Source organism: Mesoplodon densirostris, chromosome 2 (genome assembly GCF_025265405.1).
Source record: "Mesoplodon densirostris isolate mMesDen1 chromosome 2, mMesDen1 primary haplotype, whole genome shotgun sequence".
NCBI classification, from domain to species: domain Eukaryota; kingdom Metazoa; phylum Chordata; class Mammalia; order Artiodactyla; family Ziphiidae; genus Mesoplodon; species Mesoplodon densirostris.
In genome coordinates, this window is record NC_082662.1 from 128,709,989 (window position 1) to 128,736,208 (window position 26,220).

Consider the following 26,220-nt stretch of genomic DNA (forward strand, 5'->3'; position numbering starts at 1 on the left):
TCTAGCATAATCAGTTATTAAATACTTTTAAATATCTAGCAATTGAGATTAATAATAAAATATTGGTATAAATAAAATATTAGTATTTTAGTATATAATTTAGTTTACTTTAGTATAAGCAAAATAGGTTTTGAATAGAAATGCATGTTAAATTCATAAATTTCAGAATGTTTCGTCAGTGTACGGAAAGAGGAAAGCTGTTTTATTTTTCTATATTAATTTAGAAGACCCCTAATAATTTTTCTAGTGGGCGTACAATTCCAAAATATACCAGGCCCACACTTGATCTGGTTTTATCATCTTCAGAGAAATGAATTCCTCTACATAATGAATTTTCCAGATGACTGAACTTTACTTTTACAACTGAAATTTTTTTCTAAGTTTAACCATTTCCTATATTTCTATTAAATGAATTACCCATGTCATTGCCTTCTTAAGCACAGAAGGCTGAATATAATTTAAATGTTTGCTTTATGACTCAGAAGCATCATTATGAACATCAGTGATTGAACTATGATACATTACAGTGATGCCTTTGGGAGACTTGAAGTATGTAAGACTGTTTGCTCCATATACTGAATGAATGGTTCTGAACTACTGTGTTTTTGAGCCGTGTGTCTGCTCTTGATTGTTTTTTGTCTTATCTCGACAACTTGACTCTTCTTAGCGCAATATGTCTGACCTTAATCCTTGCTTTTATATCCCCTCCAGATTTGCCACATGTAATCTGAGTAAATAGCCAAAAAAGGTTCTCAATGAAGGACTTTCCTGGTAGTAAAGATCACAAATATGAGGATATAGGTGTTGTTATATCTGTCTTGGGTTTTTTATTTTAGAGTTAGATTTTTGGTTTTAGTTTCTTGTTTCCCTAATTAGCTATGTTGAAGAGTTGGGGGAGGAAAAGTAAGAGAAACATTTACTTTTGTGCCTACTTTGTGCCAGACTTTTTCTGGATAACTTATCTCACTGAATCTTCACAACAATCTTATGGGTAGATATTATTTTCTCATTTAACAATGAGGAAAATGAGAATTAAGGACTGATAGAGACAGGACTTACCTGATTTCAAATCTTCTCACTACTTTCCACTAATCATATCATATATGCTGCCTTTCCACTCTGTTGTGCTGCTTGACATTGTTAGATAAGCGATTTCTGGTTAAATTAGGTGTTAACTTGTGTAAGTCTCAGGGTTTCTAGTCCTTGGAGTAAAGGCAATTTTGAAGTAGGACTAACTTAGGAAATAATAATCTTAAACATAGTTATGTGCAGTTGTTGATCTCTGCTTTTTTAATGTGTTATAATGTGAAAACATATTAAAAGTATGTCAGTATTAACTGTGAAGTTTTTTTTCACAAGGGAGGAAAATTGGAAACATACTCATTTGAATCGTGAATAACAAGTAAATGATAAATGCTATACCTCTGGGCCAGCTTTTTGTAGTTATTGCTTCATAGTTCAGCCACATCATTTTATTTGGGTATTCAGGTAGTGGTAGTAGGAAACTACTAACCCTTGTTCTCAGGGTTACTCTGTTACCTGTAAGGATGTGGAGAGCAAAATGAATGAATGAATGAATGAATGACGATAGATAGATAGGATAGGTTTGCTTATTTATTTAACATCTTTATTGGAGTATAATTGCTTCACATTGTGTTAGTTTCTGCTGTATGACAAAGTGAATCAGCTATATGTATACTTATATGCCCATATCCCCTCCCTCTTACGTGTCCCTCCCACCCCTCTAGGTGGTCACAAAGCACCAATCTGATCTCCCTGTGCTAAGTGGCTGCATCCCACTAGCTGTCTGTTTTATATTTGGTAGTGTATATATGTCCATGCCACTCTCTCACTTCGTCCCAGCTTACCCTTCCTTCTCCCCGCATCCTCAAGTCCATTCTCTTAAGTCTGCATCTTTATTCCTGTTCTGCCCCTAGGTTCTTCAGAACTTTTTTTTTTTTTTAGATTCCATATATACATGTTAGCATATGGTATTTGTTTTTCTCTTTCTGACTTACTTCACTCTGTATGACAGATTCTAGGTCCATCCACCTCACTACAAATAATTTGGTTTCTTTTTATGACTGAGTAATATTCCATTCTGTATATGTGCCACATCTTCTTTATCCATTCATCTGTAGATGGACACTTAGGTTGCTCCCATGTCCTGGCTATTGTAAATAGTGCTGCAGTGACCATTGTGGTACATGACTTTTTTTGAATTATGCTTTTCTCACAGTATATTCCCAGTAGTGGGATTGCTGGGACATATGGTACTTCTATTTTTAGTATTTTAAGGAACCTCCATACTGTTCTCCATAGTGGCTGTTTCAATTTACATTCCCACCAACAGTGTAAGAGGGTTCCCTTTCCTTCACACCCTTTCCAGCATTTATTGTTTGTAGATTTTTTGATGATGCCCATTTGGAATGGTGTGAGGTGATACCGCATTGTGGTTTTGATTTGCATTTCTCTAATGATTACTGACGCTGAGCATCCTTTCATGTGTTTGTTGGCAATCTGTATATCTATCTTCTTTGGAGAAATGCCTATTTAGGTCTTCTGCCCTTTTTTTGGATTGGGTTCTTTGTTTTTTTTGATATTGAGCTGTGTGGGCTGCTTGTATATTTTGGAGATAATGCTTTGTCAGTTGCTTCATTTTCAAATATTTTCTCCCATTCTAAGGGTTGTCTTTACGTCTTGTTTACAGTCTCCTTTGCAGTGCAGAAGTTTTTAAGTTTTGTTAGGTCCCATTTGTGTGTTTTTGTTTTTATTTCCATTTCTCTAGGAGGTGGGTCAAAAAGGATCTTGCTGTGATTTATGTCATAGAGTGTCCTATGTTTTCCTCTAAGAGTTTGATAGTGTCTGGCCTTGCATGTAGGTCTTTAATGCATTTGGAGTTTATTTTTGTGTATGGTGTTAGGGAGTATTCTAATTTCATTCTTTCACATGTAGCTGTCCAGTTTTCCCAGCACCACTTATTGAAGAGGCTGTCTTTTCTCCATTGTTTATTCTTGCCTCCTTTATGAAAGATAAGTTGACCATATGTGTGTGGGTTTACCTCTGGGCTTTCTATCCTGTTCCATTGATCTATATTTCTGTTTTTGTGCCAGTACCATACTGTCTTGATTACTGTAGCTTTGTAGTATATAGTCTGAATTCAGGGAGCCTGATTCCTCCAGCTCTGTTTCTTTTTCTCAAGATTGCTTTGGCTCTTTGGGGTCTTTTGTGTTTCCACACAAATTGTGAAATTTTTTATTTTAGTTCTGTGAAAAATGCCATTGCTAGTTTCATAGGGATGACATTGAATCTGTAGATTACTTTGGGTAGTAGAGTCATTTTCACAATTTTGACTTCTTCAGTCCAAGTACACGGTATATCTCTCCATCTGTTTTAATTTCTTTCATCAGTATCTTATAGTTTTCTGCATACAGGTCTTTTGTCTCCTTAGGTAGGTTTATTCCTAGCTATTTTATTCTTTTTGTTGCAATGGTAAATGGGAGTGTTTCCTTAATTTCTCTTTCAGATTTTTCATCATTAGTGTATAGGAATGCAAGCGATTTCTGTGCATTAATGTTGTATCCTGCTACTTTACCAAATTCATTGATTAGCTCTAGTAGTTTTCTAGTAGCATCTTTAGGATTCTCAATGTATAGTATCATGTCATCTGTTAACTGACAGTTGTACTTCCTCTTTTCTGATTTGGATTCCTTTTATTTATTTTTCTTCTCTAATTGCTGTGGCTAAAACTTCCCAAACTATGTTGAATAGTAGTGGTGAGAGTGGGCAACCTTGTCTTGTTCCTGATCTTAGAGGAAATGGTTTCAGTTTTTGACCATTGAGAACAATGTTGGCTGTGGGTTTGTCATATATGCACTTTATTATGTTGAGGTAAATTCCCTCTATTCCCACTTTCTTTAGAGTTTTTATCATAAAAGATTGTTGAATTTTGTCAAAAGCTTTTCCTGCATCTGCTGAGATGATCATATGGTTTTTCTGCTTCAGTTTGTTAATATGGTGTATCACATTGATTGATTTGCATATATTGAAGAGTCCTTGCATTCTTGGGATAAACCCCACTTGATCATGGTGTATGATCCTTTTAATGTGCTGTTGGATTCTGTTTGCTAGTATTTTGTTGAGGATTTTTGCATCTATGTTCATCAGTGATATTGGCTTGTAGTTTTCTTTTTTTGTGACATCTTTGTCTGGTTTTGGTATCTGGATGACAGTGCCCTCATAGAATGAGTTTGGGAGTGTTCCTCCCTCTAGTATATCTTGGAAGAGTTTGAGTAGGATAGGTGTTAGCTCTTTTGTAAATGTTTGATAGAATTCACTTGTGAAGCCATCTGGTCCTGGGCTTTTGTTTGTTGGAAGATTTTGAATCACAGTTTCAATTTCAGTGTTTGTGATTGGTCTGCTTATATTTTCTATTTCTTCCTGGTTCAGTTTCGAAAGGTTGTGCTTTTCTAAGAGTTTGTCCATTACTTCCAGGTTGTCCATTTTATTGGCATAGAGTTGCTTGTAGTAATCGCTCATGATCCTTTGTATTTCTGGAGTGTAAGTTGTTACTTCTCCTTTTTCATTTCTAATTCTGCTGATTTGAGCCTTCTCCCTTTTTTTCTTGGTGAGTCTGTCTAATGGTTTATCAATTTTGTTTCTCTTCTGAAAGAACCAGCTTTTAGTTTTATTGATCTTTGCTCTCATTTCCTTTATTTCTTTTTCATTTATTTCTGATCTGATATTTATGATTTCTTTCCTTCTGCTAACTTTGGGGTTTTTTTTGTTCTTCTTTCTCTGATTGCTTTAGTTGTAAGGTTAGGTTGTTTATTTGAGATGTTTCCTGTTCGTGAGGTAGGATTGTATTGCTATAAACTTCCTTCTTAGAACTGCCTTTGCTGCATCCCGTAGGTTTTCAGTCATCATGTTTTCATTATCATTTGTTTCTAGGTGTTTTGTGATTTCCTCTCTGATTTGTTCAGTGATCTCTTGGTTGTTTAATAGCGTATTGTTTAGCCTCCACGTGTTAGGAGTTTTACAGTTTTTTTCCTGTAATTGATATCTAGTCTCATAGCATATCAGAAAAGATACTTGATATTATTTCCATCTTCTTAAATTTACCAAGGCTTGATTTGTGACCCAAGATATGATCTATCATGGCGAATATTCCATGAGCACTTGAGAAGAAAGTGTATTCTGTTGCTTTTGGATGGAATGTCCTATAAATATCAATTAAATCCATCTTGTTTAATGTATCATTTAAAGCTTGTATTTTCTTATTTATTTTCATTTTGGTTGATCTGTCCATTGGTGAAAGTGGGGTGTTAAAGTCCCCTACTATGATTGTGTTACTGTCGATTTCTCCTTTTATGGCTGTTAGCAATTGCCTGTGTATTGAGGTGCTCCTATGTTGGGTGCATAAATATTTACAATTGTTATATCTTCTTCTTGGGTTGGTCCCTTGATCACTATGTAGTGTCCTTCTTTGTCTCTTGTAATAGTCTTTATTTTAAAGTCTATTTTGTCTGATACGAGAATTGCTACTGCAGCTTTCTTTTGATTTCCATTTGCATGGAATATCTTTTTCCATCCCTCTTTCAGTCTGTACGTTTCCCAAGGTCTGAAGTGGGTCTCTGTAGACAGCATATATACGGGTCTTGTTTTTATATCCACTCATCCAGTTTGTGTCTTTTGGTTGGAGCATTTAATCCATTTATATTTAAGGTAATTGTTGATATGTATGTTCCTTTTCCCATTTTCTTAATTGTTTTTGCTTTGTTATTGTAGGTCTTTTCCTTCTCTTTTGTTTCCCGCCTAGAGAAATTCCATTAACGTTTGTTGTAAAGCTGGTTTGGTGGTGCTGAATTCTCTTAGCTTTTGCTTGTCTGTAAAGGTTTTAATTTCTCTGTCGAATCTGAATGAAATCCTCGCTAGGTAGAGTAATCTTGGTTGTAGGTTTTTCCCTTTCATCACTTTAAGTATGTCCTGCTACTCCCTTCTGGCTTGCAGAGTTTCTGCTGAAACATCAGCTGTTAACCTTACGGGGATTCCCTTTTATGTTATTTGTTTTATTTTCCTTGCTGCTTTCAGTATTTTTTCTATGTATTTAATCTTTGATAGTTTGATTAATATGTGTCTTGGCATGTTTCTCCTTGGATTTCTCCTGTATGGGAGTCTCTGTGCTTCCTGGACTTGATTGACTATTTCCATTCCCATATTAGGGAAGTTTCCAACTATAATCTCTTCAAATGTTTTCTCAGTTCCTTTCTTTTTCTCTTCTTCTTCTGGGACCCCTGTAATTCGAATGTTGGTGTGTTTAATGTTGTCCCAGAGGTCTCTGAGACTGTCCTCAATGCTTTTCATTCTTTTTTCTTTATTCTGCTCTGTGGTAGTTATATCCACTATTTTGTCTTCCAGGTCACTTATCTGTTCTTCTGCCTCATTTATTCTGCTATTGATTCCTTCTAGAGAATTTTTACTTTCATTTATTGTGTTGTTCATCATTGTTTGTTTGCTCTTTAGTTCTTCTAGGTCCTTATTAAACATTTCTTATATTTTTGTGGATTTGGAAGGCTGACGATAAGTTATACTCAAATTTTCAACTGCAGGGAGGGTTGAGGCTCTTAACCCCGTGTTGTTCAGGGGTCAGCTGTACTTCTTCGTTTAATAAATCAACTGGGCGATTCTAGCATTCTGCAAAAGCTTTTTTTTTTTTTTTTTTTTTTTTTTTCTGTTTCATATGCTTTAGACAGATTTTTCCCACCTCTTTCCAGGTACTTCGGCTATGCCCCGTCTTCCTCCATTATATCGGAAACCATCATGGTTGGGGGATGATGAGGTGGATGAACAAAGAGCTTTCAAGTCAAGTGGCAAGCCTGAAGAGAAAAATCGTGAAACTGGAACATCAGGTAAAAAAAGCTCAGACTATGACATTAAGTAGGTATTTTAGGAAGAACTTATCATCAAAGCAAAAATCTGTCTACCCTTAAAAGAGATGTCTCCTATTCTTTAATACGTTAAAAATAGTTGATGAATGTTTTAATGACATTGTCATTTTAAATTAAATTTATTTATTATGAATGATTCTCTCATAAAGTATTCTAATATCTTTGTAAATCACTTTTATTTAAAATATTTTTCCTTATTTAACTTATTTATGAGGGTGTTAAAACTTGATATATAGTTAAGTAATATAATTGGACATTTTAAGTATTTTAAAATAATTTTTTAAATGTTTTAATTAGACCAAAATAGTAAATACAAACTAGTTTTGTGTGTTTTCATTAGATTCACAAACATATAATCATATTTTTAAATGAAAATTTTTTATTATGTTCAAAATGTATGAAGTTTAAAACTTCTTTAAAATCTCAGCATGCCCAATTTGTTGGGGTATGGTAACAACAAGATTAGCTGTTGAGCAGCCAGAAGGAAGAAATAATTCTGAATCACATTCTCAGATAAATAGTCAAGGAACATAATCTTTTGTTGCTGGAGGAGTTGAGTAATGAGCTAAGTGAAAAGCCAGAAAATCAAGATTTCCAGGAAATAAATGGAGGTATCAGTTGTCTGTCACATAAGGACTTGACAAGGACATCAACACTGAAGGATGAACAGCCAGTTTCTGTGATAATAGCAGATAAGGATTAGAACTGGAGGAATTAAATACAGGCACCAGGGAGCAGTATGGAAAGCCAACTTTGACTCTGAGTTAAGGATAGATTCCATCAGAAGTTCTGTCAACTTTCTACCTTTGACCATAATTCTACAAGGTAAATAAGAGGTTTTTATTAGCTGGAGAATAAGAGCACTGGTGCTTAAATATGCTCTAATTTCACCAGAGTACAAGTCTTAGAAAGCTGGCCTTATCAACTTGATCTTAAAGTGCCCCAAACTGAAAGTTGTCAACTTTGCAAATAAATTCCCATCTCAGTTTCCTTGTTTCTGTGGCCAACACGTTTTTTTCTTCATGTTCAAGCTCAGAAACTTAGTATTATTTAGCATACCCTCAAATGCAAATAATAGAAATGCCACCTGAGACTAAACAGGAAGGAATTCTACTGGCTAAAATAAATAACTGAACCTCTTCAGGATTGGTTAATGCAGCATCTCAATGGTGTCATCAGCTAGCTATTTTCTCTCGGACTTTCTGCCCTTCTATTCACAGTGGCTGCATACTGAGGGAGTTTCCCCTCGTACTCATAGGCTGCTTGCCAGTAGCAGTTGGAGTGCATGCTGCTTTGATCACATCCAGTGGGAAATAGCAAAGGTCGCTTCTAGAAGAACCCCTGGAAACTCTCCCCAAAGTTTTCAACACATTTGTCATCTCATTGGCCTCTCATGGGTTCAGGAGTAGGTCACCTGCTTATTTCTGAACCAATCCCTGGCAAGGGTTATGAGATTATCCTTAAGCCAATTGTACCCATCCTGAAGCTGAATATGGGGTTAGTTTTCCCCCTAAGGCACATGAGCTGTATCAGGGAAGAGTTAGAGATACCTGGGAATGTTGGAGTTCTTGTAGGAGGGAGGAATAGGAAATGGATTTTGGAAGGCAGTCAAGAATGTCTACTTTATATGAAATCTTTGTGTCTTCCCTTCCTTTCACCTCATCTATTATATTGCCTACTTCTGTTGCCCTTTTTTTCCATTAATCATAACTGAACTATTTCCAGTTTCAACCCTTCTGCAGTTCATTTTGTATAATAAATCTAAGCTGCCGTTTTTTTTTTCCTTTCTTTAAGAAACTACAGTAGCTTCCTTTTGCTTGCCCAATAGGTATTATGTCAAAGTTCTCTCTAATTTTGTCCCACTTTCTTAGCCTTGCGTCCCACTACCAGTTGTTTAGTGCTCTCTCCCAGTGCATTTCCACATAAATTAGACTAATTCCTGCCTGCTCTTCTCCCACAGACATGTATACACATAAATCAGGTAATATAAAATTCTAAAGGGTATGTCTGTTTATATCTATTGCTAATATGTAACACTTTCCTTCAGTATTTTGTGTGTATGCCTTTTCATCTAAACTATAAGTTCCTTCAGGAATCACATATTATATTATCACTGTGTACTAGAGCCATCTAGGAGAAAGAGAGAGAGGGAGAGAGAGAAGGGGAGGGGGAGAGAGAGAGGAAGGAAGGGGGAGAGAGAGAGAGAGAGAGGAGAGTGAGAAAAAAAATGTGCTAATAATTGGTGGTTAACTTAGAAGAAAACACAGCAGAATTTAACTGTTGCCAAATTCTGAAAATAATTGTGATACTGAGTTTATCTGGCCATTAAAGATCCTTCCACCCTCACACACAAAAGAACTTTTGAAGTCTGAAATACATATCTTCTAGAATACAATCAATGTAATTATAATAAATGTAAATACAGTAAATGTAATTTTTGTCCTGGAGACAGAACCATGACTTATTAACAACAGCTAACACTTCAGTGGTGCTTGCTTTATCAAGACACTCTTCTTAGTGCCCTGCATATGTTTAATCATTTAATCCTTTCACAGTGATACCTAAAAGTAGTTACTGTTATCATCCCCATTTTATAAATAAGGAAACGGCGGCAAGGTTATGTGAATTTATTCACAAGGTCACCCTGCTAGCAAGTAGTTTAGCTGGGATTTGAACCCAGGTAGCCTGACTCGAGTCCATGCTCTTAACCACAAACAGCTAACATTTCAGCAGTCATTACACACACACACACACACACACACAGTCACTCCAAAAGAATATACTTCGTATAGTATAAAGATTAAAACAAGCACTCCAAAAACAAATTGACATAAAAAATTGATCTCTCATACCTGTTAATGAAATGAATTTCAAACTGTGAAGCATCCAGTAGTAATTTCATCCATGTGAATGAAACTAAATTCTTAAATGATTACCAGCTGTGTGGCGTGTCTCATTGAGTATCTTTTCTGCCAGATGACAAAAGCTGTCTAATAATCTTGGGATTATTTTTGAGTTAGAAGGAATTAAGTGATGCACGTCTTTTGTTAAGTAGCTTGAAGCACTCTGTCAGATTCAGCTGATTAAAAGCCTTAATGAGAGTCTCATTTGCTTTCTTATATTAGTATGAGGATGTTATTGTTTCAGATTTATCATTTGTAGTCTTTTAAAATATAGGGTGAGAGAAACAGTTTACTAATTTGAAATAATTTATGATGCCAGCATATATTGTAGAATCAAATTTGAAAATGCGTATTGAATGCTATTTCACTTGGTCATTTTGAAATTAAGGTTTTTTTTTAGTGTTTCAGATTATGAAATATAAATGATTAGTTTATTTGTGCTCTAAGCATGCTTTTTTGGTAAAAGCAAAAAGTTATTTGCTTCTTGGTTACCAATTTTTAGACTGTAAAATCTTAGTATTTATTTTGAAAGGTGAACATTCCAGAAAGGATAATAGAGAATCTACTACCTAGTAACTTTTTATGTCCCTTTCTGTGGGTCCATGTGTATCCAGAATCTCCTACCAATTTCCCTTAAAGCCCAAAGAACCCTAGAAGCAAATATTAGAGCAATCACGTTCTCCTGAAATTGTGTGAATATTTGAGTCCTATTAAAGGAGAATTTGTCCTCATTTTAGATCAGGTATGCTCTTCTACCTTCTAACTTGGTTTAAACGGTTTAAACACTTCTTAGGTTACAATTAAAGACCTTTAAGTGTTGCATACAGTTTGAAAAGGTGTGTACAACTGTGAAGAGTAGATTTTTGGCTCTTTTACACTGATTTTTAATCTAATTAAACTAAATTTGAAAACTTTTGAGTTGTAGTTCCTTTTTGGTAAAAGGAGTTTCCCAGTCTTTGTAATTTGAAGTACTTGAATATACTAGGTTGGATGGATATCTCAAGCAGAATTTGCCTTCATAATTATAGTCTTTATCATCTTGAAACAGCTTAATATTTCATTTAATTTAGTACAGAAGAATGAAGGGAACATATTTTCTGAATTATGTATGTTATCAGTTTCCCTGGAAGGTCACACAATCATAAAATACCTTAAGAATTTAAGGATATTGCTCTTCTGATTTTGATAAACATAATTAATTCTAGCATAATCAGTTATTAAATACTTTTAAATATCTAGCAATTGAGATTAATAATAAAATATTGGTATAAATAAAATATTAGTATTTTAGTATATAATTTAGTTTACTTTAGTATAAGCAAAATAGGTTTTGAATAGAAATGCATGTTAAATTCATAAATTTCAGAATGTTTCGTCAGTGTACGGAAAGAGGAAAGCTGTTTTATTTTTCTATATTAATTTAGAAGACCCCTAATAATTTTTCTAGTGGGCGTACAATTCCAAAATATACCAGGCCCACACTTGATCTGGTTTTATCATCTTCAGAGAAATGAATTCCTCTACATAATGAATTTTCCAGATGACTGAACTTTACTTTTACAACTGAAATTTTTTTCTAAGTTTAACCATTTCCTATATTTCTATTAAATGAATTACCCATGTCATTGCCTTCTTAAGCACAGAAGGCTGAATATAATTTAAATGTTTGCTTTATGACTCAGAAGCATCATTATGAACATCAGTGATTGAACTATGATACATTACAGTGATGCCTTTGGGAGACTTGAAGTATGTAAGACTGTTTGCTCCATATACTGAATGAATGGTTCTGAACTACTGTGTTTTTGAGCCGTGTGTCTGCTCTTGATTGTTTTTTGTCTTATCTCGACAACTTGACTCTTCTTAGCGCAATATGTCTGACCTTAATCCTTGCTTTTATATCCCCTCCAGATTTGCCACATGTAATCTGAGTAAATAGCCAAAAAAGGTTCTCAATGAAGGACTTTCCTGGTAGTAAAGATCACAAATATGAGGATATAGGTGTTGTCATATCTGTCTTGGGTTTTTTATTTTAGAGTTAGATTTTTGGTTTTAGTTTCTTGTTTCCCTAATTAGCTATGTTGAAGAGTTGGGGGAGGAAAAGTAAGAGAAACATTTACTTTTGTGCCTACTTTGTGCCAGACTTTTTCTGGATAACTTATCTCACTGAATCTTCACAACAATCTTATGGGTAGATATTATTTTCTCATTTAACAATGAGGAAAATGAGAATTAAGGACTGATAGAGACAGGACTTACCTGATTTCAAATCTTCTCACTACTTTCCACTAATCATATCATATATGCTGCCTTTCCACTCTGTTGTGCTGCTTGACATTGTTAGATAAGCGATTTCTGGTTAAATTAGGTGTTAACTTGTGTAAGTCTCAGGGTTTCTAGTCCTTGGAGTAAAGGCAATTTTGAAGTAGGACTAACTTAGGAAATAATAATCTTAAACATAGTTATGTGCAGTTGTTGATCTCTGCTTTTTTAATGTGTTATAATGTGAAAACATATTAAAAGTATGTCAGTATTAACTGTGAAGTTTTTTTTCACAAGGGAGGAAAATTGGAAACATACTCATTTGAATCGTGAATAACAAGTAAATGATAAATGCTATACCTCTGGGCCAGCTTTTTGTAGTTATTGCTTCATAGTTCAGCCACATCATTTTATTTGGGTATTCAGGTAGTGGTAGTAGGAAACTACTAACCCTTGTTCTCAGGGTTACTCTGTTACCTGTAAGGATGTGGAGAGCAAAATGAATGAATGAATGAATGAATGACGATAGATAGATAGGATAGGTTTGCTTATTTATTTAACATCTTTATTGGAGTATAATTGCTTCACATTGTGTTAGTTTCTGCTGTATGACAAAGTGAATCAGCTATATGTATACTTATATGCCCATATCCCCTCCCTCTTACGTGTCCCTCCCACCCCTCTAGGTGGTCACAAAGCACCAATCTGATCTCCCTGTGCTAAGTGGCTGCATCCCACTAGCTGTCTGTTTTATATTTGGTAGTGTATATATGTCCATGCCACTCTCTCACTTCGTCCCAGCTTACCCTTCCTTCTCCCCGCATCCTCAAGTCCATTCTCTTAAGTCTGCATCTTTATTCCTGTTCTGCCCCTAGGTTCTTCAGAACTTTTTTTTTTTTTTAGATTCCATATATACATGTTAGCATATGGTATTTGTTTTTCTCTTTCTGACTTACTTCACTCTGTATGACAGATTCTAGGTCCATCCACCTCACTACAAATAATTTGGTTTCTTTTTATGACTGAGTAATATTCCATTCTGTATATGTGCCACATCTTCTTTATCCATTCATCTGTAGATGGACACTTAGGTTGCTCCCATGTCCTGGCTATTGTAAATAGTGCTGCAGTGACCATTGTGGTACATGACTTTTTTTGAATTATGCTTTTCTCACAGTATATTCCCAGTAGTGGGATTGCTGGGACATATGGTACTTCTATTTTTAGTATTTTAAGGAACCTCCATACTGTTCTCCATAGTGGCTGTTTCAATTTACATTCCCACCAACAGTGTAAGAGGGTTCCCTTTCCTTCACACCCTTTCCAGCATTTATTGTTTGTAGATTTTTTGATGATGCCCATTTGGAATGGTGTGAGGTGATACCGCATTGTGGTTTTGATTTGCATTTCTCTAATGATTACTGACGCTGAGCATCCTTTCATGTGTTTGTTGGCAATCTGTATATCTATCTTCTTTGGAGAAATGCCTATTTAGGTCTTCTGCCCTTTTTTTGGATTGGGTTCTTTGTTTTTTTTGATATTGAGCTGTGTGGGCTGCTTGTATATTTTGGAGATAATGCTTTGTCAGTTGCTTCATTTTCAAATATTTTCTCCCATTCTAAGGGTTGTCTTTACGTCTTGTTTACAGTCTCCTTTGCAGTGCAGAAGTTTTTAAGTTTCGTTAGGTCCCATTTGTGTGTTTTTGTTTTTATTTCCATTTCTCTAGGAGGTGGGTCAAAAAGGATCTTGCTGTGATTTATGTCATAGAGTGTCCTATGTTTTCCTCTAAGAGTTTGATAGTGTCTGGCCTTGCATGTAGGTCTTTAATGCATTTGGAGTTTATTTTTGTGTATGGTGTTAGGGAGTATTCTAATTTCATTCTTTCACATGTAGCTGTCCAGTTTTCCCACCACTTATTGAAGAGGCTGTCTTTTCTCCATTGTTTATTCTTGCCTCCTTTATGAAAGATAAGTTGACCATATGTGTGTGGGTTTACCTCTGGGCTTTCTATCCTGTTCCATTGATCTATATTTCTGTTTTTGTGCCAGTACCATACTGTCTTGATTACTGTAGCTTTGTAGTATATAGTCTGAATTCAGGGAGCCTGATTCCTCCAGCTCTGTTTCTTTTTCTCAAGATTGCTTTGGCTCTTTGGGGTCTTTTGTGTTTCCACACAAATTGTGAAATTTTTTATTTTAGTTCTGTGAAAAATGCCATTGCTAGTTTCATAGGGATGACATTGAATCTGTAGATTACTTTGGGTAGTAGAGTCATTTTCACAATTTTGACTTCTTCAGTCCAAGTACACGGTATATCTCTCCATCTGTTTTAATTTCTTTCATCAGTATCTTATAGTTTTCTGCATACAGGTCTTTTGTCTCCTTAGGTAGGTTTATTCCTAGCTATTTTATTCTTTTTGTTGCAATGGTAAATGGGAGTGTTTCCTTAATTTCTCTTTCAGATTTTTCATCATTAGTGTATAGGAATGCAAGCGATTTCTGTGCATTAATGTTGTATCCTGCTACTTTACCAAATTCATTGATTAGCTCTAGTAGTTTTCTAGTAGCATCTTTAGGATTCTCAATGTATAGTATCATGTCATCTGTTAACTGACAGTTGTACTTCCTCTTTTCTGATTTGGATTCCTTTTATTTATTTTTCTTCTCTAATTGCTGCGGCTAAAACTTCCCAAACTATGTTGAATAGTAGTGGTGAGAGTGGGCAACCTTGTCTTGTTCCTGATCTTAGAGGAAATGGTTTCAGTTTTTGACCATTGAGAACAATGTTGGCTGTGGGTTTGTCATATATGCACTTTATTATGTTGAGGTAAATTCCCTCTATTCCCACTTTCTTTAGAGTTTTTATCATAAAAGAGTGTTGAATTTTGTCAAAAGCTTTTCCTGCATCTGCTGAGATGATCATATGGTTTTTCTGCTTCAGTTTGTTAATATGGTGTATCACATTGATTGATTTGCATATATTGAAGAGTCCTTGCATTCTTGGGATAAACCCCACTTGATCATGGTGTATGATCCTTTTAATGTGCTGTTGGATTCTGTTTGCTAGTATTTTGTTGAGGATTTTTGCATCTATGTTCATCAGTGATATTGGCTTGTAGTTTTCTTTTTTTGTGACATCTTTGTCTGGTTTTGGTATCTGGATGACAGTGCCCTCATAGAATGAGTTTGGGAGTGTTCCTCCCTCTAGTATATCTTGGAAGAGTTTGAGTAGGATAGGTGTTAGCTCTTTTGTAAATGTTTGATAGAATTCACTTGTGAAGCCATCTGGTCCTGGGCTTTTGTTTGTTGGAAGATTTTGAATCACAGTTTCAATTTCAGTGTTTGTGATTGGTCTGCTTATATTTTCTATTTCTTCCTGGTTCAGTTTCGAAAGGTTGTGCTTTTCTAAGAGTTTGTCCATTACTTCCAGGTTGTCCATTTTATTGGCATAGAGTTGCTTGTAGTAATCGCTCATGATCCTTTGTATTTCTGGAGTGTAAGTTGTTACTTCTCCTTTTTCATTTCTAATTCTGCTGATTTGAGCCTTCTCCCTTTTTTTCTTGGTGAGTCTGTCTAATGGTTTATCAATTTTGTTTCTCTTCTGAAAGAACCAGCTTTTAGTTTTATTGATCTTTGCTCTCATTTCCTTTATTTCTTTTTCATTTATTTCTGATCTGATATTTATGATTTCTTTCCTTCTGCTAACTTTGGGGTTTTTTTGTTCTTCTTTCTCTGATTGCTTTAGTTGTAAGGTTAGGTTGTTTATTTGAGATGTTTCCTGTTCGTGAGGTAGGATTGTATTGCTATAAACTTCCTTCTTAGAACTGCCTTTGCTGCATCCCGTAGGTTTTCAGTCATCATGTTTTCATTATCATTTGTTTCTAGGTGTTTTGTGATTTCCTCTCTGATTTGTTCAGTGATCTCTTGGTTGTTTAATAGCGTATTGTTTAGCCTCCACGTGTTAGGAGTTTTACAGTTTTTTTCCTGTAATTGATATCTAGTCTCATAGCATATCAGAAAAGATACTTGATATTATTTCCATCTTCTTAAATTTACCAAGGCTTGATTTGTGACCCAAGATATGATCTATCATGGCGAATATTCCATGAGCACTTGAGAAGAAAGTGTATTCTGTTGCTTTTGGATGGAATGTCCTATAAATATCAATTAAATCCATCTTGTTTAATGTATCATTTAAAGCTTGTATTTTCTTATTTATTTTCATTTTGGTTGATCTGTCCATTGGTGAAAGTGGGGTGTTAAAGTCCCCTACTATGATTGTGTTACTGTCGATTTCTCCTTTTATGGCTGTTAGCAATTGCCTGTGTATTGAGGTGCTCCTATGTTGGGTGCATAAATATTTACAATTGTTATATCTTCTTCTTGGGTTGGTCCCTTGATCACTATGTAGTGTCCTTCTTTGTCTCTTGTAATAGTCTTTATTTTAAAGTCTATTTTGTCTGATACGAGAATTGCTACTGCAGCTTTCTTTTGATTTCCATTTGCATGGAATATCTTTTTCCATCCCTCTTTCAGTCTGTACGTTTCCCAAGGTCTGAAGTGGGTCTCTGTAGACAGCATATATACGGGTCTTGTTTTTATATCCACTCATCCAGTTTGTGTCTTTTGGTTGGAGCATTTAATCCATTTATATTTAAGGTAATTGTTGATATGTATGTTCCTTTTCCCATTTTCTTAATTGTTTTTGCTTTGTTATTGTAGGTCTTTTCCTTCTCTTTTGTTTCCCGCCTAGAGAAATTCCATTAACGTTTGTTGTAAAGCTGGTTTGGTGGTGCTGAATTCTCTTAGCTTTTGCTTGTCTGTAAAGGTTTTAATTTCTCTGTCGAATCTGAATGAAATCCTTGCTAGGTAGAGTAATCTTGGTTGTAGGTTTTTCCCTTTCATCACTTTAAGTATGTCCTGCTACTCCCTTCTGGCTTGCAGAGTTTCTGCTGAAACATCAGCTGTTAACCTTACGGGGATTCCCTTTTATGTTATTTGTTTTATTTTCCTTGCTGCTTTCAGTATTTTTTCTATGTATTTAATCTTTGATAGTTTGATTAATATGTGTCTTGGCATGTTTCTCCTTGGATTTCTCCTGTATGGGAGTCTCTGTGCTTCCTGGACTTGATTGACTATTTCCATTCCCATATTAGGGAAGTTTCCAACTATAATCTCTTCAAATGTTTTCTCAGTTCCTTTCTTTTTCTCTTCTTCTTCTGGGACCCCTGTAATTCGAATGTTGGTGTGTTTAATGTTGTCCCAGAGGTCTCTGAGACTGTCCTCAATGCTTTTCATTCTTTTTTCTTTATTCTGCTCTGTGGTAGTTATATCCACTATTTTGTCTTCCAGGTCACTTATCTGTTCTTCTGCCTCATTTATTCTGCTATTGATTCCTTCTAGAGAATTTTTACTTTCATTTATTGTGTTGTTCATCATTGTTTGTTTGCTCTTTAGTTCTTCTAGGTCCTTATTAAACATTTCTTATATTTTTGTGGATTTGGAAGGCTGACGATAAGTTATACTCAAATTTTCAACTGCAGGGAGGGTTGAGGCTCTTAACCCCGTGTTGTTCAGGGGTCAGCTGTACTTCTTCGTTTAATAAATCAACTGGGCGATTCTAGCATTCTGCAAAAGCTTTTTTTTTTTTTTTTTTTTTTTTTTCTGTTTCATATGCTTTAGACAGATTTTTCCCACCTCTTTCCAGGTACTTCGGCTATGCCCCGTCTTCCTCCATTATATCGGAAACCATCATGGTTGGGGGATGATGAGGTGGATGAACAAAGAGCTTTCAAGTCAAGTGGCAAGCCTGAAGAGAAAAATCGTGAAACTGGAACATCAGGTAAAAAAAGCTCAGACTATGACATTAAGTAGGTATTTTAGGAAGAACTTATCATCAAAGCAAAAATCTGTCTACCCTTAAAAGAGATGTCTCCTATTCTTTAATACGTTAAAAATAGTTGATGAATGTTTTAATGACATTGTCATTTTAAATTAAATTTATTTATTATGAATGATTCTCTCATAAAGTATTCTAATATCTTTGTAAATCACTTTTATTTAAAATATTTTTCCTTATTTAACTTATTTATGAGGGTGTTAAAACTTGATATATAGTTAAGTAATATAATTGGACATTTTAAGTATTTTAAAATAATTTTTTAAATGTTTTAATTAGACCAAAATAGTAAATACAAACTAGTTTTGTGTGTTTTCATTAGATTCACAAACATATAATCATATTTTTAAATGAAAATTTTTTATTATGTTCAAAATGTATGAAGTTTAAAACTTCTTTAAAATCTCAGCATGCCCAATTTGTTGGGGTATGGTAACAACAAGATTAGCTGTTGAGCAGCCAGAAGGAAGAAATAATTCTGAATCACATTCTCAGATAAATAGTCAAGGAACATAATCTTTTGTTGCTGGAGGAGTTGAGTAATGAGCTAAGTGAAAAGCCAGAAAATCAAGATTTCCAGGAAATAAATGGAGGTATCAGTTGTCTGTCACATAAGGACTTGACAAGGACATCAACACTGAAGGATGAACAGCCAGTTTCTGTGATAATAGCAGATAAGGATTAGAACTGGAGGAATTAAATACAGGCACCAGGGAGCAGTATGGAAAGCCAACTTTGACTCTGAGTTAAGGATAGATTCCATCAGAAGTTCTGTCAACTTTCTACCTTTGACCATAATTCTACAAGGTAAATAAGAGGTTTTTATTAGCTGGAGAATAAGAGCACTGGTGCTTAAATATGCTCTAATTTCACCAGAGTACAAGTCTTAGAAAGCTGGCCTTATCAACTTGATCTTAAAGTGCCCCAAACTGAAAGTTGTCAACTTTGCAAATAAATTCCCATCTCAGTTTCCTTGTTTCTGTGGCCAACACGTTTTTTTCTTCATGTTCAAGCTCAGAAACTTAGTATTATTTAGCATACCCTCAAATGCAAATAATAGAAATGCCACCTGAGACTAAACAGGAAGGAATTCTACTGGCTAAAATAAATAACTGAACCTCTTCAGGATTGGTTAATGCAGCATCTCAATGGTGTCATCAGCTAGCTATTTTCTCTCGGACTTTCTGCCCTTCTATTCACAGTGGCTGCATACTGAGGGAGTTTCCCCTCGTACTCATAGGCTGCTTGCCAGTAGCAGTTGGAGTGCATGCTGCTTTGATCACATCCAGTGGGAAATAGCAAAGGTCGCTTCTAGAAGAACCCCTGGAAACTCTCCCCAAAGTTTTCAACACATTTGTCATCTCATTGGCCTCTCATGGGTTCAGGAGTAGGTCACCTGCTTATTTCTGAACCAATCCCTGGCAAGGGTTATGAGATTATCCTTAAGCCAATTGTACCCATCCTGAAGCTGAATATGGGGTTAGTTTTCCCCCTAAGGCACATGAGCTGTATCAGGGAAGAGTTAGAGATACCTGGGAATGTTGGAGTTCTTGTAGGAGGGAGGAATAGGAAATGGATTTTGGAAGGCAGTCAAGAATGTCTACTTTATATGAAATCTTTGTGTCTTCCCTTCCTTTCACCTCATCTATTATATTGCCTACTTCTGTTGCCCTTTTTTTCCATTAATCATAACTGAACTATTTCCAGTTTCAACCCTTCTGCAGTTCATTTTGTATAATAAATCTAAGCTGCCGTTTTTTTTTTTCCTTTCTTTAAGAAACTACAGTAGCTTCCTTTTGCTTGCCCAATAGGTATTATGTCAAAGTTCTCTCTAATTTTGTCCCACTTTCTTAGCCTTGCGTCCCACTACCAGTTGTTTAGTGCTCTCTCCCAGTGCATTTCCACATAAATTAGACTAATTCCTGCCTGCTCTTCTCCCACAGACATGTATACACATAAATCAGGTAATATAAAATTCTAAAGGGTATGTCTGTTTATATCTATTGCTAATATGTAACACTTTCCTTCAGTATTTTGTGTGTACGCCTTTTCATCTAAACTATAAGTTCCTTCAGGAATCACATATTATATTATCACTGTGTACTAGAGCCATCTAGGAGAAAGAGAGAGAGGGAGAGAGAGAAGGGGAGGGGGAGAGAGAGAGGAAGGAAGGGGGAGAGAGAGAGAGAGAGAGGAGAGTGAGAAAAAAAATGTGCTAATAATTGGTGGTTAACTTAGAAGAAAACACAGCAGAATTTAACTGTTGCCAAATTCTGAAAATAATTGTGATACTGAGTTTATCTGGCCATTAAAGATCCTTCCACCCTCACACACAAAAGAACTTTTGAAGTCTGAAATACATATCTTCTAGAATACAATCAATGTAATTATAATAAATGTAAATACAGTAAATGTAATTTTTGTCCTGGAGACAGAACCATGACTTATTAACAACAGCTAACACTTCAGTGGTGCTTGCTTTATCAAGACACTCTTCTTAGTGCCCTGCATATGTTTAATCATTTAATCCTTTCACAGTGATACCTAAAAGTAGTTACTGTTATCATCCCCATTTTATAAATAAGGAAACGGCGGCAAGGTTATGTGAATTTATTCACAAGGTCACCCTGCTAGCAAGTAGTTTAGCTGGGATTTGAACCCAGGTAGCCTGACTCGAGTCCATGCTCTTAACCACAAACAGCTAACATTTCAGCAGTCATTACACACACACACACACACACACACAGTCACTCCAAAAGAATATACTTCGTATAGTATAAAGATTAAAACAAGCACTCCAAAAACAAATTGACATAAAAAATTGATCTCTCATACCTGTTAATGAAATGAATTTCAAACTGTGAAGCATCCAGTAGTAATTTCATCCATGTGAATGAAACTAAATTCTTAAATGATTACCAGCTGTGTGGCGTGTCTCATTGAGTATCTTTTCTGCCAGATGACAAAAGCTGTCTAATAATCTTGGGATTATTTTTGAGTTAGAAGGAATTAAGTGATGCACGTCTTTTGTTAAGTAGCTTGAAGCACTCTGTCAGATTCAGCTGATTAAAAGCCTTAATGAGAGTCTCATTTGCTTTCTTATATTAGTATGAGGATGTTATTGTTTCAGATTTATCATTTGTAGTCTTTTAAAATATAGGGTGAGAGAAACAGTTTACTAATTTGAAATAATTTATGATGCCAGCATATATTGTAGAATCAAATTTGAAAATGCGTATTGAATGCTATTTCACTTGGTCATTTTGAAATTAAGGTTTTTTTTTAGTGTTTCAGATTATGAAATATAAATGATTAGTTTATTTGTGCTCTAAGCATGCTTTTTTGGTAAAAGCAAAAAGTTATTTGCTTCTTGGTTACCAATTTTTAGACTGTAAAATCTTAGTATTTATTTTGAAAGGTGAACATTCCAGAAAGGATAATAGAGAATCTACTACCTAGTAACTTTTTATGTCCCTTTCTGTGGGTCCATGTGTATCCAGAATCTCCTACCAATTTCCCTTAAAGCCCAAAGAACCCTAGAAGCAAATATTAGAGCAATCACGTTCTCCTGAAATTGTGTGAATATTTGAGTCCTATTAAAGGAGAATTTGTCCTCATTTTAGATCAGGTATGCTCTTCTACCTTCTAACTTGGTTTAAACGGTTTAAACACTTCTTAGGTTACAATTAAAGACCTTTAAGTGTTGCATACAGTTTGAAAAGGTGTGTACAACTGTGAAGAGTAGATTTTTGGCTCTTTTACACTGATTTTTAATCTAATTAAACTAAATTTGAAAACTTTTGAGTTGTAGTTCCTTTTTGGTAAAAGGAGTTTCCCAGTCTTTGTAATTTGAAGTACTTGAATATACTAGGTTGGATGGATATCTCAAGCAGAATTTGCCTTCATAATTATAGTCTTTATCATCTTGAAACAGCTTAATATTTCATTTAATTTAGTACAGAAGAATGAAGGGAACATATTTTCTGAATTATGTATGTTATCAGTTTCCCTGGAAGGTCACACAATCATAAAATACCTTAAGAATTTAAGGATATTGCTCTTCTGATTTTGATAAACATAATTAATTCTAGCATAATCAGTTATTAAATACTTTTAAATATCTAGCAATTGAGATTAATAATAAAATATTGGTATAAATAAAATATTAGTATTTTAGTATATAATTTAGTTTACTTTAGTATAAGCAAAATAGGTTTTGAATAGAAATGCATGTTAAATTCATAAATTTCAGAATGTTTCGTCAGTGTACGGAAAGAGGAAAGCTGTTTTATTTTTCTATATTAATTTAGAAGACCCCTAATAATTTTTCTAGTGGGCGTACAATTCCAAAATATACCAGGCCCACACTTGATCTGGTTTTATCATCTTCAGAGAAATGAATTCCTCTACATAATGAATTTTCCAGATGACTGAACTTTACTTTTACAACTGAAATTTTTTTCTAAGTTTAACCATTTCCTATATTTCTATTAAATGAATTACCCATGTCATTGCCTTCTTAAGCACAGAAGGCTGAATATAATTTAAATGTTTGCTTTATGACTCAGAAGCATCATTATGAACATCAGTGATTGAACTATGATACATTACAGTGATGCCTTTGGGAGACTTGAAGTATGTAAGACTGTTTGCTCCATATACTGAATGAATGGTTCTGAACTACTGTGTTTTTGAGCCGTGTGTCTGCTCTTGATTGTTTTTTGTCTTATCTCGACAACTTGACTCTTCTTAGCGCAATATGTCTGACCTTAATCCTTGCTTTTATATCCCCTCCAGATTTGCCACATGTAATCTGAGTAAATAGCCAAAAAAGGTTCTCAATGAAGGACTTTCCTGGTAGTAAAGATCACAAATATGAGGATATAGGTGTTGTCATATCTGTCTTGGGTTTTTTATTTTAGAGTTAGATTTTTGGTTTTAGCTTCTTGTTTCCCTAATTAGCTATGTTGAAGAGTTGGGGGAGGAAAAGTAAGAGAAACATTTACTTTTGTGCCTACTTTGTGCCAGACTTTTTCTGGATAACTTATCTCACTGAATCTTCACAACAATCTTATGGGTAGATATTATTTTCTCATTTAACAATGAGGAAAATGAGAATTAAGGACTGATAGAGACAGGACTTACCTGATTTCAAATCTTCTCACTACTTTCCACTAATCATATCATATATGCTGCCTTTCCACTCTGTTGTGCTGCTTGACATTGTTAGATAAGCGATTTCTGGTTAAATTAGGTGTTAACTTGTGTAAGTCTCAGGGTTTCTAGTCCTTGGAGTAAAGGCAATTTTGAAGTAGGACTAACTTAGGAAATAATAATCTTAAACATAGTTATGTGCAGTTGTTGATCTCTGCTTTTTTAATGTGTTATAATGTGAAAACATATTAAAAGTATGTCAGTATTAACTGTGAAGTTTTTTTTCACAAGGGAGGAAAATTGGAAACATACTCATTTGAATCGTGAATAACAAGTAAATGATAAATGCTATACCTCTGGGCCAGCTTTTTGTAGTTATTGCTTCATAGTTCAGCCACATCATTTTATTTGGGTATTCAGGTAGTGGTAGTAGGAAACTACTAACCCTTGTTCTCAGGGTTACTCTGTTACCTGTAAGGATGTGGAGAGCAAAATGAATGAATGAATGAATGAATGACGATAGATAGATAGGATAGGTTTGCTTATTTATTTAACATCTTTATTGGAGTATAATTGCTTCACATTGTGTTAATTTCTGCTGTATGACAAAGTGAATCAGCTATATGTATACTTATATACCCATATCCCCTCCCTCTTACGTGTCCCTCCCACCCCTCTAGGTGGTCACAAAGCACCAATCTGATCTCCCTGTGCTAAGTGGCTGCATCCCACTAGCTGTCTGTTTTATATTTGGTAGTGTATATATGTCCATGCCACTCTCTCACTTCGTCCCAGCTTACCCTTCCTTCTCCCCGCATCCTCAAGTCCATTCTCTTAAGTCTGCATCTTTATTCCTGTTCTGCCCCTAGGTTCTTCAGAACTTTTTTTTTTTTTTAGATTCCATATATACATGTTAGCATATGGTATTTGTTTTTCTCTTTCTGACTTACTTCACTCTGTATGACAGATTCTAGGTCCATCCACCTCACTACAAATAATTTGGTTTCTTTTTATGACTGAGTAATATTCCATTCTGTATATGTGCCACATCTTCTTTATCCATTCATCTGTAGATGGACACTTAGGTTGCTCCCATGTCCTGGCTATTGTAAATAGTGCTGCAGTGACCATTGTGGTACATGACTTTTTTTGAATTATGCTTTTCTCACAGTATATTCCCAGTAGTGGGATTGCTGGGACATATGGTACTTCTATTTTTAGTATTTTAAGGAACCTCCATACTGTTCTCCATAGTGGCTGTTTCAATTTACATTCCCACCAACAGTGTAAGAGGGTTCCCTTTCCTTCACACCCTTTCCAGCATTTATTGTTTGTAGATTTTTTTGATGATGCCCATTTGGAATGGTGTGAGGTGATACCGCATTGTGGTTTTGATTTGCATTTCTCTAATGATTACTGACGCTGAGCATCCTTTCATGTGTTTGTTGGCAATCTGTATATCTATCTTCTTTGGAGAAATGCCTATTTAGGTCTTCTGCCCTTTTTTGGATTGGGTTCTTTGTTTTTTTTGATATTGAGCTGTGTGGGCTGCTTGTATATTTTGGAGATAATGCTTTGTCAGTTGCTTCATTTTCAAATATTTTCTCCCATTCTAAGGGTTGTCTTTACGTCTTGTTTACAGTCTCCTTTGCAGTGCAGAAGTTTTTAAGTTTCGTTAGGTCCCATTTGTGTGTTTTTGTTTTTATTTCCATTTCTCTAGGAGGTGGGTCAAAAAGGATCTTGCTGTGATTTATGTCATAGAGTGTCCTATGTTTTCCTCTAAGAGTTTGATAGTGTCTGGCCTTGCATGTAGGTCTTTAATGCATTTGGAGCTTATTTTTGTGTATGGTGTTAGGGAGTATTCTAATTTCATTCTTTCACATGTAGCTGTCCAGTTTTCCCAGCACCACTTATTGAAGAGGCTGTCTTTTCTCCATTGTTTATTCTTGCCTCCTTTATGAAAGATAAGTTGACCATATGTGTGTGGGTTTACCTCTGGGCTTTCTATCCTGTTCCATTGATCTATATTTCTGTTTTTGTGCCAGTACCATACTGTCTTGATTACTGTAGCTTTGTAGTATATAGTCTGAATTCAGGGAGCCTGATTCCTCCAGCTCTGTTTCTTTTTCTCAAGATTGCTTTGGCTCTTTGGGGTCTTTTGTGTTTCCACACAAATTGTGAAATTTTTTATTTTAGTTCTGTGAAAAATGCCATTGCTAGTTTCATAGGGATGACATTGAATCTGTAGATTACTTTGGGTAGTAGAGTCATTTTCACAATTTTGACTTCTTCAGTCCAAGTACACGGTATATCTCTCCATCTGTTTTAATTTCTTTCATCAGTATCTTATAGTTTTCTGCATACAGGTCTTTTGTCTCCTTAGGTAGGTTTATTCCTAGCTATTTTATTCTTTTTGTTGCAATGGTAAATGGGAGTGTTTCCTTAATTTCTCTTTCAGATTTTTCATCATTAGTGTATAGGAATGCAAGCGATTTCTGTGCATTAATGTTGTATCCTGCTACTTTACCAAATTCATTGATTAGCTCTAGTAGTTTTCTAGTAGCATCTTTAGGATTCTCAATGTATAGTATCATGTCATCTGTTAACTGACAGTTGTACTTCCTCTTTTCTGATTTGGATTCCTTTTATTTATTTTTCTTCTCTAATTGCTGTGGCTAAAACTTCCCAAACTATGTTGAATAGTAGTGGTGAGAGTGGGCAACCTTGTCTTGTTCCTGATCTTAGAGGAAATGGTTTCAGTTTTTGACCATTGAGAACAATGTTGGCTGTGGGTTTGTCATATATGCACTTTATTATGTTGAGGTAAATTCCCTCTATTCCCACTTTCTTTAGAGTTTTTATCATAAAAGAGTGTTGAATTTTGTCAAAAGCTTTTCCTGCATCTGCTGAGATGATCATATGGTTTTTCTGCTTCAATTTGTTAATATGGTGTATCACATTGATTGATTTGCATATATTGAAGAGTCCTTGCATTCTTGGGATAAACCCCACTTGATCATGGTGTATGATCCTTTTAATGTGCTGTTGGATTCTGT

General features: G+C 35.1%; 1 protein-coding gene across 1 annotated transcript in view; it reads left to right on the forward strand.

The window, feature by feature from the left end:
- The window catches only part of LOC132476092 (centrosomal protein of 170 kDa-like), a 197,710-nt gene extending 179,725 nt beyond the window's left edge, over nt 1–17,985 (forward strand). Inside the window, exons 20-21 of the mRNA XM_060077823.1 lie at nt 6,774–6,908; nt 17,819–17,985. Coding sequence (XP_059933806.1) covers nt 6,774–6,908; nt 17,819–17,985 — 302 coding nt within the window. The remainder of the gene's footprint in view (nt 1–6,773; nt 6,909–17,818) is intronic.
- Nucleotides 17,986–26,220: the final 8,235 nt, after the last annotated feature.